A 24,200-nucleotide genomic window follows, 5' to 3' on the forward strand; every position below is an offset into this window, starting at 1 on the left:
GAGATGTGCTTCCTGGTACAAAAACTTCAATTGAGTTTTGAGTTTTGAAGCAGGCTTTCTCCAAAATCCATTTCTGGACTTCTATTTATTACTTGTCTTTGTCATCAATTCAAATTGCTTACCTACCTGTTTGATACGCGGTTCATTTCCAGTTATAAATCAATCACAACCTACTACTCGTAGTCGTGTACTTACCCGAACAAAAATTTTCTCACCGGTGATTCATTCGGTTTGTTCTGTTTCCTTTTTTTCCTAAGTAAATAAAATTAAGGTATTTTTTTTTTTTTGAAAATAAATGATTGTTAGGTAATAGGTACATACATACTACCTACTAATGCCTACCTATCAATTTTTGAAAAATTGGAGTTCTTTGGTTGGCAGGTTTTCAAAACTTTGCGGCTTGAGATGAGAAAATTTATAATAATGCAAGATGGGAAAATACGTAGGTTGATAGTCTGATTGTATTTCTTTTTCCTTGTCGAATTTGGTACTAAAGAATCAAAAACGTGGGTGATTTTTTTTTCTCCGTTGATTAAAAAAAACACAAAAATGATTCTTTCATCATTGCTTTTGTCTCATTCAATGAGTACCTAGCAAAATTTAAACAGTAGGAAGTTGTTGAAAAAAACTCGAGTGTAGAGGTAGATTTTAACAAAAAAAATATTTTGGAATACAAGAATTACCTAGGTAGGTACAAATGATACTTTAAAGCAATCAGTGGATGTGACTTAGAGAGAAAATCTCCATGAGTGGTAGCTGCTCATTTCTTTACTACTTAGAAATTTTACGTGAAATTTTTTAGTAAAAAATAGGCTTAAAATTAAGCTCAAAAAATACATTTTGGCTATTTTTCAAAAACTCAAGTCAGCTGTGCCCAGCTTTCTTTTCCTTCGCAGAAAAAAATTGTTGATTAGTGCTTTCTAAAATCAAAAAGCAGCGACATTTCCAAAACACTTGATAATAAATTTAAATTCAAGAGCAAGAACTTGATTGAAAAAAAGGACACAAAAAAGTGTTACTTTCTGGCAAAAGCAAAAAAAAAAAAAATGAGGAAGACTAAAGGTAGGTAGCAGAGTTTAAATATCTACTCAAATGATTAAGTAGGTACAGCTATAGCACTAAAAGACACAGGGGGTAATTCTCAAAAAAAAAGTTTAAAAATCGAATAGTTAACAGGTGGTTTACTCGAATACTGTTTACAATTGAAAATTTTTTCGGTGGCATTGCGTAGATACCAACTCGGGCATCACGTGCATATAGTTTCACGTCCCCCAACCCCCCTCCACTATGGGTCAAGTCCCCCCAAACCCGGAAAATTCCATCGTCGTGGCTTGTAACCACTTTCAATTTTTCAACTTCATCTTCAAAAATTAATTACACTGTCACTTTTTCAGAGAAAAAAAGGATACATATTATTGTGTGATATCCAGAGTACATTAGAACGAATACAAATTTTTAGAATGATACTTATACCCTGAAACCGAGGCCATAAAAAGATGTAACCAATTTTTGCTCCATTGCCGTGGCCAATTTTTGTTTATTTTTTCCTGGCTCTCCTATTCGACTTTTTTTGCAGTGAAATGGCTACACTATATTGCTTTAGTAATAGCAGTGCTGTGCCCATTTCACAACCATGGAGCAAATATAGTCACCTGTTCTCCGAATGGTAATCTGTGAAAATTGTACAGATTACCATTTTTCAGATCCATCGCCGTGGCTTATCATTCTCACGTTTAAAAGAGTCATTTTTTTTTCTTGAAAAAAAAAAAGAAAATATTCAAATGGTAAGTATTTGATGACCACAACTTTGAAAATTGAAAAATTATTGTTTCTATTGCCAGTAAAACATATCTAATTTTAGTTCTTTTTTTCTTAAGTCGTGGATAGTACAGTTTGGTATTTCGTTGTGGCTATCGTGAATTTTTGTCCATGGCGAAGGAAAGTACCTACCTTATCATGCCTGAATTCTCCCATTAAAATGTACATGGTAAAAGTAGTGAACAGCATTTCTTTTCAACATATGACACGGATTTTTTTGAAGCCCCCACCCCCGCCCCTATTGAAGATGACTTGGGCCTGAAGTCATTTTAGGGGTCCTGAGTATGCCTAGAATCAAGCCCCTTTTTAAAAAAATTCAAAAAAAGATTTTCATTTTTGAAAAATTTTAGTACTGAAATTTAAACTTTTTTTGAGGATAACCCCAGGACACTGCAGTCTTGAGTTTTGAACACTAAAAAAATGAAGTATAAGCTAATGCAAGTGATAACATTTGAGACTTTGGATGCTGAAGTTGTTATTTAACAGATACCTAATTCTATAAAATCAAAAGCTTTTCAAGTTCATTTTTCTTTTCTTTTTTTCAATTTTAATTTAATTATGAATTTAAAAAAATCATTATTGTTTTTATAACTAAGGATAAATTGAAAATGATTACTTAAATAAAGTTATAATTTTGTTTAATGATAATTTCAAAAAAGAATAAAGAAGGAAATTCTTAGTTTTTTGAGCATGTATCAAGAAGATTATAGAGATTCTGTAAATATAAGATACTTAACCAAAAAGAATGATCAGAGACACAAAAAATTAAATAAATAAAATTCAATTGGTCATCTATACAAAGTACCCTCACCTCAACCATATGTGCATCTTATGTACAGGTACACAATACAAGGACAGGCAGCAGTGGGGAGCACACTGGCGCGGCGTTATATCACGAAGGGTTTGTGGCGATACGAGAAATCAGTATCCTTAACGCAAAGGGCTTTTTCGCCTTTTAGTTTCATTTCCACTTGTAGCTGACGGTTGACGTGTATTTGTAGCGTTCTCTCGACGACACATTTACGTAATTGTTTCGCGCGCGTATTTTATTTCGGTGATTTTGATTTTCGGATTTTTTTTTGTAATCTTATCGTTTATTATAGTTGTAATTATTTTTTAAATCGTGTTTCAATTTTATTATGACGTTGGTTCGTGCTGTTGTGCAGTTGAAAACTCCTTCTTTTAGGGTATGAACTGAAATTTTTGCCAGTTTCGTCATCAAAATGGATTTTCACAGGTAATTGAATATTTTCTCAAGTTTTTAGTCATTTTTTTGATAAGTGCTAGAAATAAGTAAATAGGTAAGTATGTTGAATTTTTTTGTGTTCTTAAAAAAAAAAAAGAAAAAAAATGATCAAAAAAAGGAAATTTTTGCTCTTATCTCTCCTAAAAGTATGCATAATTTATTCTCGTTCGTTTGAGTTATAATAATTGTAGGTAGGTAGTAACATTTCTCATCCCTTATAAATAAGAGCTGTTTTTGAAATATTTGAAAATACATAATATAAACATTGAAGTTAGTTGATATAGCTACCTAGTTCGCTTATCCGAATTTTTTCAAGAAAAAAACATTCGCAAATGTTTACCAAAAAAACTGATTTTCTCGTATAGTTCGTCAATATGACAAACCAGGTGTTCTAGCACGCTCGTCTGGTATGAAAAAACATGCTATCGTGATTCTTATGTTTATTATCTGAACGTTAAGTCGTGTTACAATTTTATACAAAGTGCCTACCGGAATACGATTATCATTTTTTTTTTCTTAATCGTTTTTAAATCCTTAAAGTTTACTCAAAGGTAGAATTTTTCTCAAATGAAAGAATAAATATATCGTTAGTGAGGTGCTCCAATTACTACACACGACTGCGATGTTTTTTTAAAGTCTATTCAATTGCGAAATATTAAAACTTGTAAATTAAATTTCCACGATCGATGTGTGTGTTTTTCAAGTCGAATTTCAAACATGTGCCGATGAAGGTCGCTACTCGCTAGACAAACACGTGGAGTGAAAATTTACCTAATGCAGAACTTAATAACTCTTAAAATAGGTACCTAAACTTTTTATCGTCGTCTTTTTAATTCTATACCAATCGGTATGAAATAATTATTAAAAGTTGAAAATAATCACGGTCACGAGTTAGAAAACTTCAAAAGATTTTTTAAAATTTTCATTAAAAAATAAAACGTAATTTTTTAAAGATTTTTTTCGCTACGTCTAATTGCTACACCGAGGGTGTATTTTTTTTCGCTATCAAAATCTCGAGAAGATTTCTTTTCTTTCGAGGAGGTCGTCTACCTTTTTTAGTTTTTTGGCTAGCTATTGTATCGACGGGTAATTTTCTACTAAATAGCTTTTCGATCGAAAAAGGTGGTATGTTTTAGAGAAAGTTTAAGGCAAATAAAAGGCATAAGGAGATTTTCTTTGTGTATACCTACTCGTTCTGTAAGTGTATAGGGTTTGGTGTATGGAGGACGTATCGAGATGGTGGCCTGATAAAATCCTAACGTGTGAGTTTCCTTTACGCAAGTAAAGAACTGTATAGTGTGCACACGCAGAGTTAGCGAAAATGTCGAGAAATCAAATCAGATCTATGGCACGATAAAAGTTTAAATTTACGAACCATTTGGAAAACGCGACAAGATTCGACGCGTGTATGGTATAGGACAAAACGTTGCACCAGTGAATTCAGTTAATATGTACTATGTAGTGTGTGTTATAGGGATGGAATCATTTTAAAATGGTGTTACCAAACGGTTGACATATCTGTAAATGTGCTGATAATATACTCCTAAATACTGGAAATTCGTTGTCGATTTATGTGCGACATTTATTTGTATGGAGTGCGTTGAATAGGCTGCGAAAATGTAGCGTTTAACGAAATTCGAAACGTTTTTTGATTTGGTTGTATTTTGTAGGTACTCGTGTTAAATAACTTATTTGAAAATTAACGGCTGAGGATTGCTTTTTTGCATCGTGGTTGATTTATTTATTGTGTAGTTTTTAAGTGAATTTTAATACGAAACTTGAATACATCCCGCTTCAATTTTCTTTTTTGTGGCTTCAGATGATCTTCATCAATGAGAAAAAAATTCTACAGAAATTTTTTACCGCATACTCCCCACCAAAACAAGTTTTCCTCTAACAACAAAAAACACTTTTATTTGATATCAACTCAAATGTTTTTTTAATTTCAATTTTATAATAAATGAATAGGTAGGTCGCCTATCTCAACAGACTCACGTTGGTGGTTTGTTCAATGAAATTTTCATCACATTTTATGGAGTTATTAATTAAGTACCAAAAGTATTGGACATAATAATTATCGAGTTTTTACAGCTTTGTATCGTGATTTTCAAGTGCTATGGGTGTTTATAACAACGCTTGGTTGATCGATTTAAAAAACCAGAAATTATAGCGATAGTTAAATCAGAACTGGAATAAATTGACAAATATTTCAATGCAACATTCATCATAATATGTGACGTGCTCTACGAGAATCGACCTTAGGTCAAAAAAAGGGGTTTCAAGTTAATGAGCGATTCTTATATAAAAAAAGACGCTCTTTCCAATGGCGCAAACCGCAACTTCCTATCTCTTTTACTTTCCTCGGAAATCGATCCCAAAGTTGAGGGGTAGGGCCAAAATCAACTCAAAATTCATTTTTTTTATTTTTGATGATTTTGGCAGTAAAAAATAACCTAATTTGCATACAAACACTTATCAAGCCCCATTCGTGTATTTCACTTCATAAAAACTTGTTAATTCATTAATTTTTTAAAAGAAGAAAAAGTAGAATAAATTTCATTTTCAGTGAAAAATCTGCTTGAAAAAATATTAAAATAAAAAAAAACAACTGAAAAAAATTTTTAAAAAATGGTTGGCTTAGGTGGGATTTGAACTCAGTACCTCCCGCGTGATAGTCCATCAGCTGTGCCACGCGGCTAGCGTGGCAGCATAGGAACATGCGGTTATGACTGGTTTACACGAACGGTCACAGAGCTAAAGGGGACGTAGATGAAACTACTGGAGACGTTTTTGTTGCATACCTACCCAAAAATAAGGCGAAAACACACTTCAAAACTTTAAATGCATGTTTCTCAAAACATTTTTTTCCCTAAGGTCGATTCTCATAGAGCACGTCACATATGTAGATCTGGTCAAGTTTGATACGAGGGATGTCCCAGAAGTAATGTAACATACAAAAAATTCTAGAAATTCAAAAAAATGATTTATTGGAAATTTGGTTAGATTACTTAAACTAGAATAATTACCTATTTCTCAACGTAATTTATGATAATCCTCGATTTCAATACATTTTTCCACCTTTTTTTGAGTTTTATAATACCCTTCTCAGTTTCTGGGTGGCGTAGTAGGTAGAGCCGCGGACCTCCGTTCACTAGGTACCTGGTTCAAACCCAGCTACAGAGGCAAGCTTGTGTGTGAAATTAAAAAATCTTGCATGCAATTATCAACATTACACACCAAGTTCTGGGGACTACCAGTTATCAGCCGAGCTAACAGATCATGCACGCTATCTGTTAGCAAAATCAAAAAGCTGAAACTGGTTCGAGCGTCTATAGAGGTCAACATTGAGGAGCTCAGGGTCTCTAAACTACCCAGCTAGCTCCAAGGTGCTTGTGGAAATGTCACTAGTAAGCAAGTGGGAAACTACTAGTGGAAGCTCGAAAATAAATTTCCACGAGATACGTCATCAACGCGATAGAGGTGACACCAACATAAAGGATGTTAGCACAAATACCCAATTTGGCATAAGGGTACGCATTGATTTGTACGCAATACCACCTCGAGCGGTTATACAACTCAATGATGATGAATACCCTTCTCAAAGAAGCGTACATCCTTTTCACATGAAGAAGTTTTGACCTCAGCTTGCAAACTTCCATCGTTTTGAAACTTTTTTTCCATGGAGGTGTTGCTTCAGAGGTCCAAAGAGATGGAAATTGAAAGGCGCGAGATCTGGGCTGCGCGTGGGGCTGAGGGTGATACATAATTTCCCATTTTGAAGCATCCAACCCGGCCTTAGCAGGATGAGGCACCACTGGCACCAGAGGGCAGAGAGTAAATCCTAAACATCAGAATGCTCATTGAGAAAGCTTGCGAGTACAATGTTCTTACAGTGTTGTGCTTTGTGGACTACAAGAAAGCATTTACCATTTACCTATGGAGAATAGGAATACATAATCCTGGAAATGCTGCAAAAGATCATACTTGGATAGATGGAGCCAATGAATTGCCCAGAGGTGTCCTGATACGTAGTTGGCCGAGGTATGTACTGTGCTTGTGCCCTAAATACGTCAGGTGTCTAATAACGCCAACTGCGGAAATCTTGAGAACTAAAAGTCCTACCGGGCTATAACACATAGTTACTCAGGTACTATATATAAATGAAAAGTAGAAACCCAAAAAATTTGCATTTGAAGTTTTTTATCGCTATAGTGTGGAGCGAACATTTAAGAAAAAAATTTGTACCTAGGTGTCCTAGGTAGTTTTGGCAAGTTCATCAGCTCACTAATGAATATTTTAACCTCTTTCTACACATTAAGTAAGCTCACAGACAATCCATTTTACGCATTTTTTCATGTTAAAACTTTTCTTCAAAGCTGAACATAGGGGTGTCTTAACAATGCCAACGTTTTTTTTTCACTTTTATGTACCTATTTAAAGCATTTTGAAAATGCATTTTGATGTGGGTCAAAATTTACTTTTGCGGATAATTTTGGTGGTGGGGTATCAATTTTTTATCGTAGATTTCAAAAATTACACTCAAAATTGGTTTTATCGCAAAACTTTGGTGAATTGTTTGCGTTATTAGGCATCCAGCTCCAATTCCAAATAACGCCAAAATGGTGACCTCACTTTACACTTTTAAGTATAGCTCCAAGTGAAAAAATTATAAAAATTGTAACATTTAAGTAGGTATGTAGGTACTCAAATATACCTTCATATATCCTTTATCCCCAAAACCAATCAGATTTGGAATAAGTTCAATTGTGGCTGAGTAATTTTAATTTTTCGTTAGCATGGCGTTAATAGGGCACCGTACCTTGTTTCAAAAAATGTCCATGAATAACCCTTGTAAGACACATCGAATATATCTGGATCTGCAGAATAAAAATGTCAATTTCATCCCTTTTGGAGGGGTTAGGGGTTATCTAATGATCTAAAAATGTTATCACGGTCTGTTTGGACCACAAGAACCAACTTCTATGGGTTTATTCTATGTAAAATTCCAGCACAGACAGATTCGCCATTCCATATTCCGTAATGAGCAATGATCAATTAGGTCATGATAGGTATAATAGATAAAAATAAATAACATTAGTTATAAGTACATAAAAAATATAATTAGGTAACCATGTACGTATGTAATAAACTTACTCTTCACAAACTAATGAATGTTTTAATTTTCTAATCAAAAAAGTAGTTCATCTCATTTTCTATTCAAAAATGAACTTCTTATTTATTTTATGCTTATGTATTATGTGGGTTGATTAGGTGTTTAAGTGTACTTACTATACCTGTTATTTAACAAGCGTTAGGTAAATTTTCATACGGAGAGCATATAATCTGTGAAAATTGTACTGATTACCATTTTTCGGATCCATCGCCGTGGCTTATCATTCTCACGTTTAAAAGAGACATTTTTTTTTTTTGAAAAAAAAAAGAAAATATTCAAATAGTAACAAGGGAACGGTCAGAAGTGTAACACGCCGGTTGGGATGAAACTGCGCCTGTGTGTTGGTGGGTATGCAACTACCAACGCGCTGTATACCTTTTGTCTGAAACACGTTTCCTTCTGCTAGCGGATTTGAAACAAATTATTTTTCAGACTGTTCTTTGGCGGGTCACTTGATTTTTTCCACGGCGCTGTCGTGGGAAAATTCTTACTAACCCCCTGCTCGGTGGGTAAAATTTTTATATGCAGACGAGTTTTCTTTTTTTCAATATAATCCCTAAGTAAACTAGTTTTCAATCAACGTCGATCGCTTTTTCCTAATATTTCATCATTTTGCGCTCCAACTTTCTGAAAACAAATTTTAAATGCCTGAACTGAATTTTGCGTTGATTGTTAATTAAATAATTCACTTATGAGCTTCAAAAAAAATTTTGTATCTCAATTCTTGAACCAATTTTATTTAAAATGAAAAAAACTAGCCTGGATGGACAATTTTCAATCAACGATTGCGCATTAGGAAGAATTTTAATACGACAGTGCCATAGAAAAATTCCACTTCATCAGTCGGGGGTCAGTAAGAATTTTCCCACGACAGCGCCGTGGAAAAAATCAAGTGACCCGCCAAAGAACAGTCTGAAAAATAATTTGTTTCAAATCCGCTAGCAGAAGGAAACGTGTTTCAGACAAAAGGTATACAGCGCGTTGGTAGTTGCATACTCACCAACACACAGGCGCAGTTTCATCCCGATCGGCGGGTTACACTTCTGACCGTTCCCTTGTAAGTACTTGATGACCACAACTTTGAAAATTGAAAAATTATTGATTCTATTACCGGTAAAACAAATTTTAGTTCTTTTTTTCTTACGTCGTGGATAGTACAGTTTGGTATTTCGTCGTGGCTATCACGATTTTTTTGTCCACGGCGAAGGAAAGTACCTACCTTATCATGTTTGAATACTCCCAATAAAATGAACCTGGTACCTACTTGATGAACTTTTTGTGAGCTAAAGCTACTAATAACAGCTCCAGTTATACCTATACCTACCCAAAAGTAGTGAACAGCCTTTTTTTTCAACATGTGACACCAATTTTTTTAAAGCCCCTCCCCCCGCCCCTATTGAAGATGACTTGGGCCTGAAGTCATTTTTGGGGTCCTGGGTATGCCTAGAATCTAGTCCCTTTTGAAAAAAATTCAAAAAAAGGTTTTCATTTTCGAAAAATTTTAGTACTGAAATTTAAACTTTTTTTGAGAATTACCCAGGTAGGTGTTCATCTTGATTGTGCGAAGTCCAAACGTTTTTCGATTTTCATTTTGTGTTTTTTTTTGATAAAATATGGATTTCACTCATCTCTACTGATTCATGCTGGTGTTTCATTCGGTACAATTTTCACCACATTTTATACAGCTATTAATCAATTTATTGGGCATAAAATTTCGCATTTTCGCAGCTTTATATCGCCATTCCTAATTTTTATGAATGTTTTATACGTACCTTTACCTACACAATTCAAAGTTAATTGTTTTCAAAAACCATAAATTATTTCAATAAAATAACAATATTATTATTCATTGTGACAAGTACATACAGTTGATCATAGATCTGGTCAGGTTAGATATTTACTTATCGAAAATTTTTGAAATTTTTCACAACTTGGGCGACTTTGTCGCACCAGATGTTGGAACAATAACTCACACACATGTTGTCTTTGAAATGTTGAAAATTTTACATTTAAAATGAAACAGTTCCTATCTTACAAATGAATTTGAAATTAGTTTAATTTTGTTGATCTTAGCCTTTAAAATTCACTAAATGGTTAGGTAAGTAAGTATATCTAGGTACCTAAATTCGTTTTAATTTTTTTCATTTTGTTCATAAAGACTTGAAACTTCAATCTTCCGTTCACTAACTTAACTTTCAATCATTTCTTGGTCACGTGAGCATGGAGACTCAGAGGGCAGCTCCCAAAAATTCTCAGCCACTCGAAGGGAAAATTAAGGGTCTTGAAAGGTTTTAAATTTTCTAAAATTGTAAGTTGATTTAAAAAAAAAAAAAAATGAACGTCAATAATTATTATAGAAAAACCCAATTCATGGTCACCTATTATGTTCAATCATGTTTGGAGGCGTCGAAGAACAAAAAAATAAGTAGGTAAATATTAATTCATTTTTTGCGAAAAAATTAATGTCTAATATTGTCAAAATGTAAATACTCGAGTCATTTTCATTAGCACCGAAACCGTGAAAAGGTAAATCCACTTTACCAAATTCGTCTGCCCACGTAAAAAATATATTTCCAAAGTTCTGACTGCTTCGATGAAAAATGAAAATTTTTAATTATTGCAGATTAATCATAATTTGACGATAAACTGTCCAAATATTTTCGCGAAGTTGAAATTTTCCGTTAGATTATTTCACAATTAAAAAAAAAAAGGCCCAACTTCGCGAGAAATGTATAATTATTTTAGAAACAGAGGGGAAAAGGTATAGTGGCGTTCTTTTCATCTTTTTTTCTTCTCTTTCTTGCGCAAATCAATCTCGGAGAAAACTTTTTGAAAAGTTTCTTTCGTAGTTTAGTAATTAACTAATTACTTCGTATTTTTTATGTGTGTGCTCTGGCGCTAATTTTTTCTGCTTTCTTTTTCTCTCTCTTTCTGTTCTTTTTTTAACTTGTCAACTAATTAAAACGTACCTGTAACATTTTCTAAATTTATATTTTGGCTCGAGTATAAAAAGTTTTCAGCGGAAGAAATAAAATTGTTAATTGCATAGTTCTCATCGTAGTAGTAGTCGGTGGAAAATTAAGCGTGAATTTTACTTACTCTTCTTTTTTTTTTCCTCTATGAATCGATAACGCGCGATACCTGCGATGGAAGCTTTAAGACGTCTCTCTCTGTTGTTATAAATGTGTTCTTTTGTATGAGATATACATCAAAGCGATGTACGAATTTTATAGGTGAAGTTTGAGAAAATTGTAAGAAACAGGAGTCAGATAAAAGCTACGAAAATCTTTGTAAAAAATCAAGACACGTGAAGCGTCGTCTACCTACAATGAGCGTTGTAATATATTTTCAGCACATATAGAATGAGATGAGAAGAGAAACGTGGGAAGAGTGTCTAGAGATCTGATATGAGGAAAAATGCGTGCCTATTTATAGGCTTACTACAAGACTTGAGAGGTAAAATATTCACGTGCCACTGGCGTGGATGCTTCTTGATCTCTGAGAATTAGAACAGCGAAGTGAATTTTTCAAATTTGTGGGTTTTCGATAAAATATGTCACGGACGTTTCCCAGACTGCGTGAAATGTTACCTTGAAAATTATCAAATCGAGCAAAAAATGGAGGAAGTGGCAAAGGAAGAATTTCATATTCTTGTATCGAAGATTAACCTGAAATGAAAGGAAGCTCGAGAAAACCCCATTAATATTTTAAAGCATCATATAGTGTGTTCATTTAATAGCCAATCCGGGGTAAAATACAGTTAAGGAAATGTTCCAACAGTAGTGTTGAATAAGTTGCCCATCTAAACCCCTTGCATTATGCAACGCATTTCGTACATAAGCTTAAAACTGGCTTTGAGATAGGCAACTTATTCGACACGTACGTTCTTCTGTTGGTATTTCAACGACACCAGCGACGTAGGTGGAGGTACTGAAGAGTATTAAGTTTATAACGAACGAAGGAACGAACAGATCGTCGAGGACATCTGTTCACCTACTTTGGCGAAAATTTCCAAGTTCAATTGAAAATAAACTCGAATAATTACACCGCAACTTGTGGCCGTAAAGGTTAAAAAGTAATTTGCATTTTACGAGCGGCACGTCAAAGAATTACGCTGACACCTTATGATTACAATTTTCAGTTTGCAAATGAATTTTGTTTTGTTTGAATTCGTCTCTGTGCCTGTGTTGTAACTTCTGTGTAGAAATTTACGCGTCAACTAGTCTAAAATAAATTCTATAACGTATAATTTAATCGTAGTAAGTTTTTTTGTGCCTTTGCAAGACAAATTATGCGTATGAAATTTCCAACCAATGGAAATTCTGCGATTACGTTACGAGTCGATGGGTTCTCTTATTGCCAGTCAGGACAAGGAACGTCGAAGAAGAAAAAACGTCAAGATTTTTGTAGGATTTGTTAAATAGGATACTTTCTTTGTGGTTTTGTTAGAGAGAGGATGTGTGTATGGGAAGCCATACCACGAGATGGATTAGAAGTTCGGTTTGATGTGTTGAAAAAACTTTTGATGAAGTTTGCAACGATGTTTGATTAAAAGTTTTTCGGACCACGATGATTATAGTACGTATGCGAAGATACATTCGGAGTTGAGAGGTTTTTTCCCTCCAAATTAAGTGGGTAATGGATGAAGCAAACAGCCTAAGAATCAATGGTCGTGGTATCGAAGGAAAATAGTTTAAAATATTTGTCTCAAGAGCCAATAATAAATAGAATATAATGAACTGGGAGAAGCAGGTATATGAGTAACTTGGAGGAGAAGATTTTTTTTCATAGTTCTGGAATTACCTAAAATTCATAAAGAATACTGGTAAATCTCACTTCATTGGAGCAAAATGAGCAGTCTTCATTACAAATCTCTCCCTATTCCCAAAAATCATACTTTTTTCAAAATCAGACGCCCATCTATTTCATTATTTAGCTCACAAGCTTTTTTACTCTCATCATCCCATCTTCTCATTCCAATCTATAATCTGTCTCACAATTCATAAAAAATGGTGATCCTTCGTCAAAAATATTTCATCACCAACTCGCAACATTTCGCACCTTTAATCAATACAACTTCGCATCTCAGTTACCTTTGAGCACTGCACAAAAAAAAACACCTTCACTCCACCTTTGTAATCTGCTCTAAATCACTTAATTCTAGCATTTGCAACTTTTCTTTTTTTTTATTCATATAACGTGCTTCCCGCACGCGCTTTTATCGCTAGCTAAAAGTTTTTCGTCCGAATTAATGGCTGAGTAAGTTTCGCATAGACATAATTTCAATGGCACAATGACAACGAAAACCACCAAGAGGCTAAACTTGGCGAAAATAAAAAGGTCGCTAGCTGAACACGCGCCTTGACACAATTTTATAAAATATGCTTCGAATTAACGTCATCATTACGAAAAAGTCGCCGAGTTAACGAAACAAGTAGTCTTTTATTATTGTGTGGTTTCATCCCAGAGAAAAAAAAATATCTACCTCGGAGGGATCGCGCATCGGTTCGTTTGAGGAAAAAAAAACTACCTACTGAGCTTTGCGAGGCAACATCTTGAAAAGCCAGTAAATACTATTTTCTTTTATCTTTTCGAAAATGCATTAGCTCGGTGTAGTCGTGTTCCCGATATAAAGTAACTACCACCTATTGCCCGGTTTGCGGTTCCGTTCCATTAAAGAAATTAAGCCGTCACTGCGTTTGCCGTTAATTAGCGTTGCAATTAAGTTGCTACTGAATAATTAACACAAATGCTTCGAAGAGAGTTTCCTTCGTTTAAATTCTTCGCTTGTTTTATTTTCTCTACTCTGCAGATGATAATAGGTGTACCCACTACCTATATTACACGATGGGGCAGTATATCTTAGGTAACAAGTTTAATTCCACATCTTGCAGCGTGTACTCTCTAGCTACTTCAATATGATAAAAGCTAAATTTTTCATATAACTAACTTTTTAGATGGATATCGCCGAGTGGGTAGTTTAAGCACATTATACGTGTACATAAAAAAAAGGCCTTCGAATAAATTTTCATCATCGTGTAGAACTTTAAAATTGAACATTTATGGGATTTTGTTTCGATATTATACGTAGACTGGAACGTAGGTCTACTCCTACACTTATATGTACTTACATCCGAACCATTTTGTAAAATTGAAATTAAACCCTCGCAAAACGATAATTCTAAAATAAATAGGTATAGATACCTACCTATACATGCTATTTGATTGGTGGATCTGTATCTCTGTATGCAGACGGACTTATCATTTAAAATATTCGTAAATTATTATTTTTTCTTTTCCCGAAGAGCTGGAACTGAACAATAAGTATACATATAACCTATTTTGATCTGCATCAACATTCTTCAAAACAATTATATTTTCAAAAAAAAATAACTTCTTTGATCTCCATAAGAAATCGATGTTTCCTGGTAAAGAGTCCGTCAAAGTTGAAAAAAATCTTTTTTTTGTTCAAAATACGTAGGTGCCTAAGTTGCGGGGGTTGCGATTCAAAAAAAATATACTTAGGGCTCTTTGAAACAATGTATCGCGCTATTAAAAAAAAACAACGAAAACTGAAATCGCCCACAGAAAGTTGAAAAAATTCGAACACTGTAGATGTACATCTTCCTGAAAAAAACGTAATTTTGGTCATCTGAATTATAGAGTTGATGGCTTCTCCCCCTCCCAAGAAAAATCTTTGGATTTTTACCAAATTTAGCAGAAACCTTAATTGTGATCTGTCACGAGAAAACCAGGTTAGTGTCCAAAAAATCGATTTGGTTTTTTTATGGATATTGGTAGTACCTACTCAGTGTGCAGAATCCGCCTGTGGTGGTTAAAACGTTCGCGAACGATTCTTTTGACCCTAAATTCAAGGTTAAAAAAATAGAGCAACTACAAAAAAAGTTTCAATTTTTTTTTGTGATTTTCTCGAAAAGTATGTTCTGGGGAGTCAATATGTATATTTTTGGGGCAATCGGCCCACATTTGGAGGATTAGTGTCATTTTATTAAAATTTGAATGAGGCTTAAGCTGGAAAAATCAACTCTGTTCACCTTGAACAAAATTTTTGAAAAAATTGATTTGGGGAAATTTCAATTATCGGCCTTTTGCAACTCTGATTTTGAAAAAAATGTCAGGTCATGTTGGCACCCCTTGTGGCCAAAAGTGGTCCAAGTTTCACGGACTTACGAATCATGGATCGCCGAACCCATAGATTCAAAACTTCAAATGCCTGTCCTGTAAAATTTACGTTTTGGACACTAACCTGGTTTTCTCGTGACAGATCACAATTTCAGTTTAATAACTCCGGAGCTGCCTTTGGGGCGGAGATATAGGCCTATAGGGCCTTGAAGAGGAACCATTTTTGAAAAAATCGTTGTTTTTTTGTTCTAGCCCCCACCGAACTTGTTTTGTGAAAAATGATTGATTCCCAAATAAAAGTACGATATTCTGTGTCAATTTATGCTATTTTTGTCAAAATTCCATATGTAGTACTTTTAGTTCTCTACCTATAACTGAGCAGTTGAAAATTAAATTTTGTAAATCGTTTATGTTTGGATAAATTCGTTTTTTGAAAATTTTGAAAATGTTTTCATCGTAAATAAGTTTTCTGCATTATTATTTGGAGAAATTGAAAGATATATTATCATTCCTGAAACTGGGGAAATACAGTGGTGCCAATTTTTTGGCCATTATTATGTACTTACTCAAGAAAAAAAGTACCTACTGTGTTTTGAGCTATTTTTCTCAATTTTTTGAAATTGGAAATAATGACCAAAACATTGTTCATTGGTTGTAGCCTCGTAGCTTTTTGAAAATAACGTCAGTGAAATGGAGAACCGTGACTCATAAAGTGGTTTTGTAACTTTTCTTCTCTGAATCACGGCATACTCGTATTTCAACAATTTACAGACATTTTCTAGACTTTGTAACTGATTTTACTCGACAATTTTTTTTCAGTTTTTGGGATTAACTTTTGCTCCATTTTGCAAAAAATAATTTTTTTAAAAAACATATTTCAATGATCCCAGATACAATTTTCATTAAATTAGAGCAATTTTTGCAAAATTTTATCTGATGTAGGAATTTATTAAATGAGTGTAGTGTAATCAATTTTCCAAAATTTTCAACAATCAATTGTGATTTGAATGCTCTTCTATGATTTTTTTTAAAATTTTGTAATGTTTTACGAAGTTTTATTTTTTTCTTACTGTTTTGGTGGCATTCCTGAGCAATTTTCGCAGAATTGTTCTGAGTTTTGTTATTTCTTATCAATTTTATTGAAAACAGCGTTTTTGATTCCAATTTTATTTTACAGTTATTTTATGGAACTGATCAGAAATCAGAGCGAGGTTTTGATCGGATTAGGTCTGATCTCATGAGATCCAACTGGGGAGACCTGATTGGATCTGACTAAATTTCAATAGAACTGATCAGATTTATTTGATCAGATTAGAGCAGACTGCGGATCCGGTCTGGATACCTACGTCCAATAACATCTCATCAGATCTCGGTTTTTTTATCGCATTTAGATATGATCAGACTGATCATTATTTGTTCCCAATTAAACCTGATCGGATCTCATCATCGACGTCGTTTAATCAGATCAGTGTTTTGTTCAGATTAGATCTGATCAAACTGGTCTGATCCAATAGAGGAAACCTGATTGGAGCTAACTGGACCTGATTGATCATACTGGATTATGGCTTTATCAGATGCTGGCATTCCACAGATCCAATTTACTCTGATTAGATCCAATCTAATCTGATCAATTTTTTGATCAGATTGGACCAGTTTGTACCTGATTAGATCCAATAATTTCCTTCAAGTTGATATTATACTCGTACTTGTGGGTTCTAAACTTTATTTCTAGCTTGTCAAGAGTAATTCAAAATTCCTAGCTAAAAATGAAAACTGAGAGCTTCAAGAATGGCTAAAGAGTAGGTTGAAATAAAGTAACTTTTCCCGCTTTTTTTTGTGGGGGGGAGGGAGATTTTAAAAAGAAAAAAAAGGAAAGAAATTATGCAAATTTAAAATTTGCGTTGTTCAGCAATTTTTTGAATTTTTTAAATTTTTAAAAAATTACTCAATCAAAATTAATAGATAGCAGCTTTAGCTCTCACAATTTTGATAACAGGGGTTTCAGGATATACTCATATCTTTCGATCTAGCTTGGTTTCGTTGAGCTCGGAGTGTATTAAGTCGAGGGTTATCTTATTGTTAAGTGTATAAGGTTTATAATTTTTTAATGTAGATATAATATATTTCATTTTTTTTGTGGGATAATGTCAACTGATTTATTTATTTCATTGTCATATAATACATTTGAAAAAATCTTTCAAAATTCATGCATCTAGTTCTAAAAAAAATTTGAGCATATTTTTAGTTATTTTGTCATGTTTATTCTTCATTTCCTAATGTTTTCTTTGCAGTTTTAACATAAAGCTTACCAGTATATATTACATATTGTATTTGTGTCCGGGTTCATATTTAGGTGGGTATACCTACATCTACTTACCTACTTACCAGTTTCTTCAGCCCACAAAATTCAATTTTTTCAAAAATTTTCAACTCGCAGCAAAAAAAAATTCAAAATAAACCTTTTGTTCTGATGTTGTATTAGAAAACCTGATTTGAATGCTTCTCATGCCTGTCTTGCCTCGAAACGTAAAAACAAAAATTAAAATTAAAGCGATTTAATAATATTGTTAGGTACATTTTCTTACTGTACGCTCGGTAAGATTTGAACTATTTACCTAATCAATGAATAAAAACTCACGGAGTCTTCCAATTGAAAAATGTTTCGTATAAAAGAGGTGATTTTGACCAAATGTTATGTTTTTATCCGGCCACTGACTGAAACACTATTACGCTGGTAAAGTGTCCATGTATTCAAACGCATCTAGGAGAATTTTATTGCTGGAAATTTGTAGCTTCGCTGCTTCGGCCTTGGTTCAATTTATGTCGGGTTTTAGCACTATCCCGGGTGTACTTTTGGGACCATAGATCGCACTTGTTTATCCCCAACGATGTTAATAATGCAATACGCGCTGAATTCCGTATTGCTATATCAGGAAAGTTATTACGTTTTCATGTCTAAATAATTAATCCTTAGGTCCGACTTGCGAGCTAATGTTACACGTGGAGGCGTTTTCATTTCACCAAAGTGTCCATATTTTCGCGCACCTGCTCATCTGCGTGTCTATTTCGAAAAGATTTTCGTTCGAAAGAAACTCTCCTTCGAGTACCTAACAAAATTGTAGGTAGGGTCGGTATACGTAATAATCGATTTCAAAACACATATATGAGAAATTCGAATGGTTTCTTATCTTGGCCAAGAACGATGTACCTATACTACCTACCTATCTATACTCGTGCGAGTTCTTCAATTTAGTTTTGTAGCTCGAGAACCGCTAATAATGAAGGTGATCTTTTCAAGGGTAATGCATCTCTACAGATTCCTTTTATTATATTTTGTATAGTTCGTGGAGTTCAACCATACTGGATAATATTCGGTTATTACTTTGATATTATTTCTTCGTTATCTCTCGTCTGTTTATGAGGATTCCACGAATAGTACTGGTACCTACAATTACTTCGTAGGTACCTACATGTATGGAATTTGAAAAAATAGAGTGTAATATACCTACTTACTTAGATATTTATCAATTTTTCGTGTTGGATTTTTTTTTTACAAAAGAGCCAAGTAAAAAATTCAGGGAGAGAGGTCAGCTTTTCCTATACCCTCAATAGCTAGCTCATTAGTGCGTAACATTTCTTGGCACACAATTTTTACAACTATTTTATACGTACCTAACTACCTATCTTTTCTCTAGAGGAATTTTTCATTCTGTAAGAATCGTAGAAGGCCAGGAAAAGAATAAATGGAAGAAATAAAGGTACCTATAAGTATGTGGTATGTTTTTGTTTCATCATTGCTGATTTTATCCTCGTTCGATTACCCCACAAAATAAGATATCAGCTTCATTTTAGGTACATGAGAAAAAGAAAGCGAGTAAAAACTGTTTTTAGGTGTTAATCCTGTAATACATTTCTGGAAGTATCTTTTAAGCCGGTTTGAATGGCGACTTAAGCTTATACATACACTCAATTTAACCAGCTTAGCGATGTTTTTCCTTTCTTTTTATTTTTTCACTTTATTAGACTTGGAAAAAAAAAGGTTCATTTGAAAGAACAAAGTCCCAATCAAACGTCCACTCTTCGTAAAACTGATAGACTCGAATAAGACGAGAATAAAAATCGAAATTTAATTAAATCCTAACAATTGGAAATTTCATCGCATTTGAAACAATTGAACGATAATTTACCTACCAACACAGATCAAAAAATATTCAAAATAGATATGCTTTTGAAGAAGCGCGATGACCAAGCGAGGTATACCTACGTAGATACTGGTTAGGGATGGTTAAATGCTTTAATTGAAATGTATAATCGTATAATTTAACGAATGAATGAATTTTAATGAAAGCTTATATTTTTCTGTTTCAGGTACGTGTGCTTTTGTATATATACCTACGCCAACAGTCCTGCATTTAAAACCTACACAAACATACGTGATCCCATCAAATAAATAGTTTTATAATTGTGTCTGTAAAATACAGTACACGAATTCAATGAACCGATGAAGCAAATAATTAAATTTGAGGTGAAATAGACAGGTAAAAAAAAAATACGTAAATTCATTAATTTCGAGAGTCGCGTTAAAAGATACTGTAATGAAAATAATTACATAAAGGAAAACTTGTGACGTCAGACAAGATGATTGAATTTCATAATCAGTGAACACGAATACGAGTATATATACCTCGTATACCAACCTACACGTAAAACGTGTGAAGTTTTACACGGCGAAGAAAAGCTGTACTTAGTGAGAGGGGAAAGAGAACAGGAAACGTTTGGTAAAAGTACGGAGTTTGATGATTTAAAATGTAGTATTTTATCCTTTGACCTATACTCGGTAAAAGGTTCAGCTTTGAAAGTTTACCTACTTGAGAGAATCATTTATCAACTAAAGACCAGGTATTAGAAGCTCATATGCGTACAGTAGGCGCCTGTTTATACGTAAGTGATTTTTGAAACAAGCTGTAATGAAATTTTAATACACAGACAATACTTGACAGATGAATCTTTTCGAGTAAAATGCTGCCACGTTGCTCCAAAACGTGTCAAAATTTAGAATTAATTATGAGATGGAGTTTTAGCGTGGCGTACGGCGATTTAGCATAGTTTTTGTGACGTCTCACGAGACACCAACCAAGAGCTTTCGACCTTGGAAGAGTAAATATTTTAAACCGTTCGAAGAATACCACTCGTTTCAGGAAATCCCCGAACGTATTAGTGATTTGAAATCGAAACATATAAAGTAAAGTGTGCCTCTTAAGAAAGAAAACGTTTTCTACAGGGTGCTCCGATACGGAACGCAAAACTTTTAGCGGATGCGCAATTTATTGTAAGAATTAAATTTTCATGATTTTTTCGAAGATCATAGTACCTCCTACCTAAATTTCATTATAATTATTTTACTTGTGAATGAAGACTGAATAATGAATAGCATGCGTGATAAATCGTGAGCATGTTTTTCGATTTTTTTAGGGTAGTGCCTACCTATCGTTGGTTAAAAAGTTGTAATATATATATGTATTTATGCATTTTTAAAATTAGACACTTAAAAAAACTTGAAAATATTTGCGTTAAAAACTTTAATAACGAGAAATTTGAAAAATTTCAAATAATTATGTAGAATATTTTGAAGAAAATGAAATGAAAATTCAGGAAAATTTTTATAACCTGTAAACTCTGATTGAGCTGAAATTTGGTTCACCAGAAGAACAGGTCATTGAACGGGACTGCGTTTTTTGGAAAACGCAAGATCTGAAACCCTCATACTTACCAAACTTAAAATTACTGTCACAAATTTTGGTGAATTTTTATAAATTTAAAAATTTGAAATTTTCAGAAATTCATGTTTTTTTGGTGCATTTGTAGTAAAAAATAATGAAAATTATTCCAGAAACTCATTAGTCAGGTCTCAATTTGACAAAAAAAAGCTCCCGCTCGCGATTCATGCTAAAAGCAATTTTATGATTGAGTCTTGTTCTACACACTAAAGCGAATAAATTTAGCTTGTATGCCTATTTTTCCCCCTCCCCCTTTTCCGAGGGTCCACCCCCCCAACATTTGAAATTCGTGTATCTCCTAATCTATGGGTTGTACAAAAAAAAAATATAAAACAAAAATTATTCCTTGACATCAGATCTTTAATTTGAGTTCATCAAAATTTGTTTTGGAGCAACCCTTCCCCCTCAAATTTTGTAAATACCCCTCAAGAAAACATCAATATTACATTTTTCACATTTTTAATGAAAAGTTGCTAACAAAAAGTGTTCATAATTGAATTTCTTTTCCAACGAATTGAATTACGACTATTTTCCACCCCCCCCTCCCCGCCACCAGGGTGATCCCACCTCCCCCGGTTACAAATACCAGACAACAAGGGAAAAAATCCAACGCCAGTTGTTTCGGGTTGAAATTTGCATGGTAGGTGGGTATCATCAAGAGACTTACGCGTGGAAAGTTTTGGACCTCCAGACCAAGGGCCTTTTTGAAAAACCTCCCCTTTTCTGAAATTACAGTAAAAATAATAAAATGAGAATTTTGAGAAAAGTAACCATTAAGGAGTAGGGTTTCGTTTTCGCATGATTCGATACCGCTGAGTATGAATATGACGTCAGATTTTCTGCTACATTCATGTAACCCCCTCCAGAGCCCCCAGACCCCCACCACAAATTTTATCATTTTTGAAAAGAATTACCTACTTTGGTGATTGGTGATATTGGTATCGTTTTCATATGATTCGAACCCCCTGAGCACAAATATTGCGTCAGATTTTGTTTTACACTCATACAGCCCCTCCAGAGCCTCAGCCCCCCTCAATTTTCACTTTTCTTGAAATACGGCTACTTTTATAATAGGGGTCAAAAATACATCCAATAATTGTGTTTAAAGAATTGTGCCTACCAGTTGAAAATTTTCAGCGTGGAAAGTTTTGGACCCCCAGACCCCTCCCCTTTTGAGAAACCTCCCCTTTTCAGAAATTACAATAAAAATAATTTTCTCAAACCCATGTGAACTAATTTTTTCAATTTTTTAGTATGTTGTAGACATTCATAAGTGGTATCCTCATCCCATGAAAATTTTTAACCCCCTCCCCTCAAATTTACCCCTCAAATGGCGTTTTTTATGCATTTTAATAATGAAAATTGAGGGGGGCTGAGGCTCTGGAGGGGCTGTATGAGTGTAAAACAAAATCTGACGCAATATTTGTGCTCAGGGGGTTCGAATCATATGAAAACGATACCAATATCACCAATCACCAAAGTAGGTAATTCTTTTCAAAAATGGTAAAATTTGTGGTGGGGGTCTGGGGGCTTTGGAGGGGGTTACATGAATGTAGCAGAAAATCTGACGTCATATTCATACTCAGCGGTATCGAATCATGCGAAAACGAAACCCTACTCCTTAATGGTTACTTTTCTCAAAATTCTCATTTTATTATTTTTACTGTAATTTCAGAAAAGGGGAGGTTTTTCAAAAAGGCCCTTGGTCTGGAGGTCCAAAACTTTCCACGCGTAAGTCTCTTGATGATACCCACCTACCATGCAAATTTCAACCCGAAACAACTGGCGTTGGATTTTTTCCCTTGTTGTCTGGTATTTGTAACCGGGGGAGGTGGGATCACCCTGGTGGCGGGGAGGGGGGGGTGGAAAATAGTCGTAATTCAATTCGTTGGAAAAGAAATTCAATTATGAACACTTTTTGTTAGCAATTACAGATTTTTCTTCAACTTTGAAACTTTTCATTAAAAATGTGAAAAATGTAATATTGATGTTTTCTTGAGGGGTATTTACAAAATTTGAGGGGGAAGGGTTGCTCCAAAACAAATTTTGATGAACTCAAATTAAAGATCTGATGTCAAGGAATAATTTTTGTTTTATATTTTTTTTTTGTACAACCCATAGATTAGGAGATACACGAATTTCAAATGTTGGGGGGTGGACCCTCGGAAAAGGGGGAGGGGGAAAAATAGGCATACAAGCTAAATTTATTCGCTTTAGTGTGTAGAACAAGAATCAATCATAAAATTGCTTTTAGCACGAATAGCGAGCGGATATGCAATTGAGACCTGACTACATATCAACTCCTCCAAATGGAAATTAGTCAATTTTCTGTAGCCTTCAACACGATTTTCGATTTTTCCAGAATTTTTGAATTTCCTCAGAAAGTGGGGAAATTAATTTGAACAGCTAAAAATTGAGTTGTGAATCATTATTGTGTTTGAAGAGTACATCCACATTTGAGTCGATTTTCGGGTGAAATCTTGAGTAATTTTTTTTTTTTGACCGGAAGACTTCATATATGGAAAAGTTCAAAAAGTTCTGTTTGAAGAGACTCTTTTTACATCTGCACGAATAGCTGTAACTTTTGCAAAACCACTCTTCTCACCCTCACCCCATGAGTCTAAATTTCACTGTTTCAAGCTATTGTAAAGCCCTCAGTACAGTTTTCAATTTCTCCGAAAAACCGAAAAGAAAGTAAATCAAATTGGGCAGCTGAAAATTCAGGTTCTGGCTCAAGTACATATTTCATTTCCTATAGCGAACACCTCAAGTGCGTTTTTTAATCAATTTCACATCCAAGCAAAAAAATAAAAAGTTTTCCCACTCTCCCAAATCCGAATTTTACCATTTCAAGCAATTCTCGAGCCTCCAACGCAATTTTCGAATCTTACAGACATTTTTTAGAAGAATTGAAAAAATTTAAAATTTTATGTTCGAAGGTAATTTTTTGAAATCCGCACGACTATAGCTGAAGGTATCCTTTTTGAAACCAAGCCTTCAAATCCAAATTTTCGAATTTCTCCATTTATGTATCCAGCTATTC

General features: G+C 34.1%; 1 protein-coding gene across 4 annotated transcripts in view; it reads left to right on the forward strand.

Moving 5' to 3' along the window:
- Window positions 1–24,200, forward strand: part of LOC135849053 (discoidin domain-containing receptor 2-like) — a 285,224-nt gene that overhangs the window by 91,923 nt on the left and 169,101 nt on the right. For 3 of the 4 annotated variants that reach the window (XM_065369194.1, XM_065369195.1, XM_065369196.1), the window contains exon 1: window positions 2,769–3,055. The exons of the other annotated variant lie outside the window; for it this stretch is intronic. In XM_065369194.1, the coding sequence (XP_065225266.1) occupies window positions 3,042–3,055 (14 nt within the window). In that variant the 5' untranslated portion in view covers window positions 2,769–3,041. Of the gene's footprint in view, window positions 1–2,768; window positions 3,056–24,200 lie in introns of those variants that run through there. 4 annotated transcript variants of the gene reach the window in all.

Source organism: Planococcus citri, chromosome 5 (genome assembly GCF_950023065.1).
Source record: "Planococcus citri chromosome 5, ihPlaCitr1.1, whole genome shotgun sequence".
NCBI classification, from domain to species: Eukaryota; Metazoa; Arthropoda; class Insecta; order Hemiptera; family Pseudococcidae; genus Planococcus; species Planococcus citri.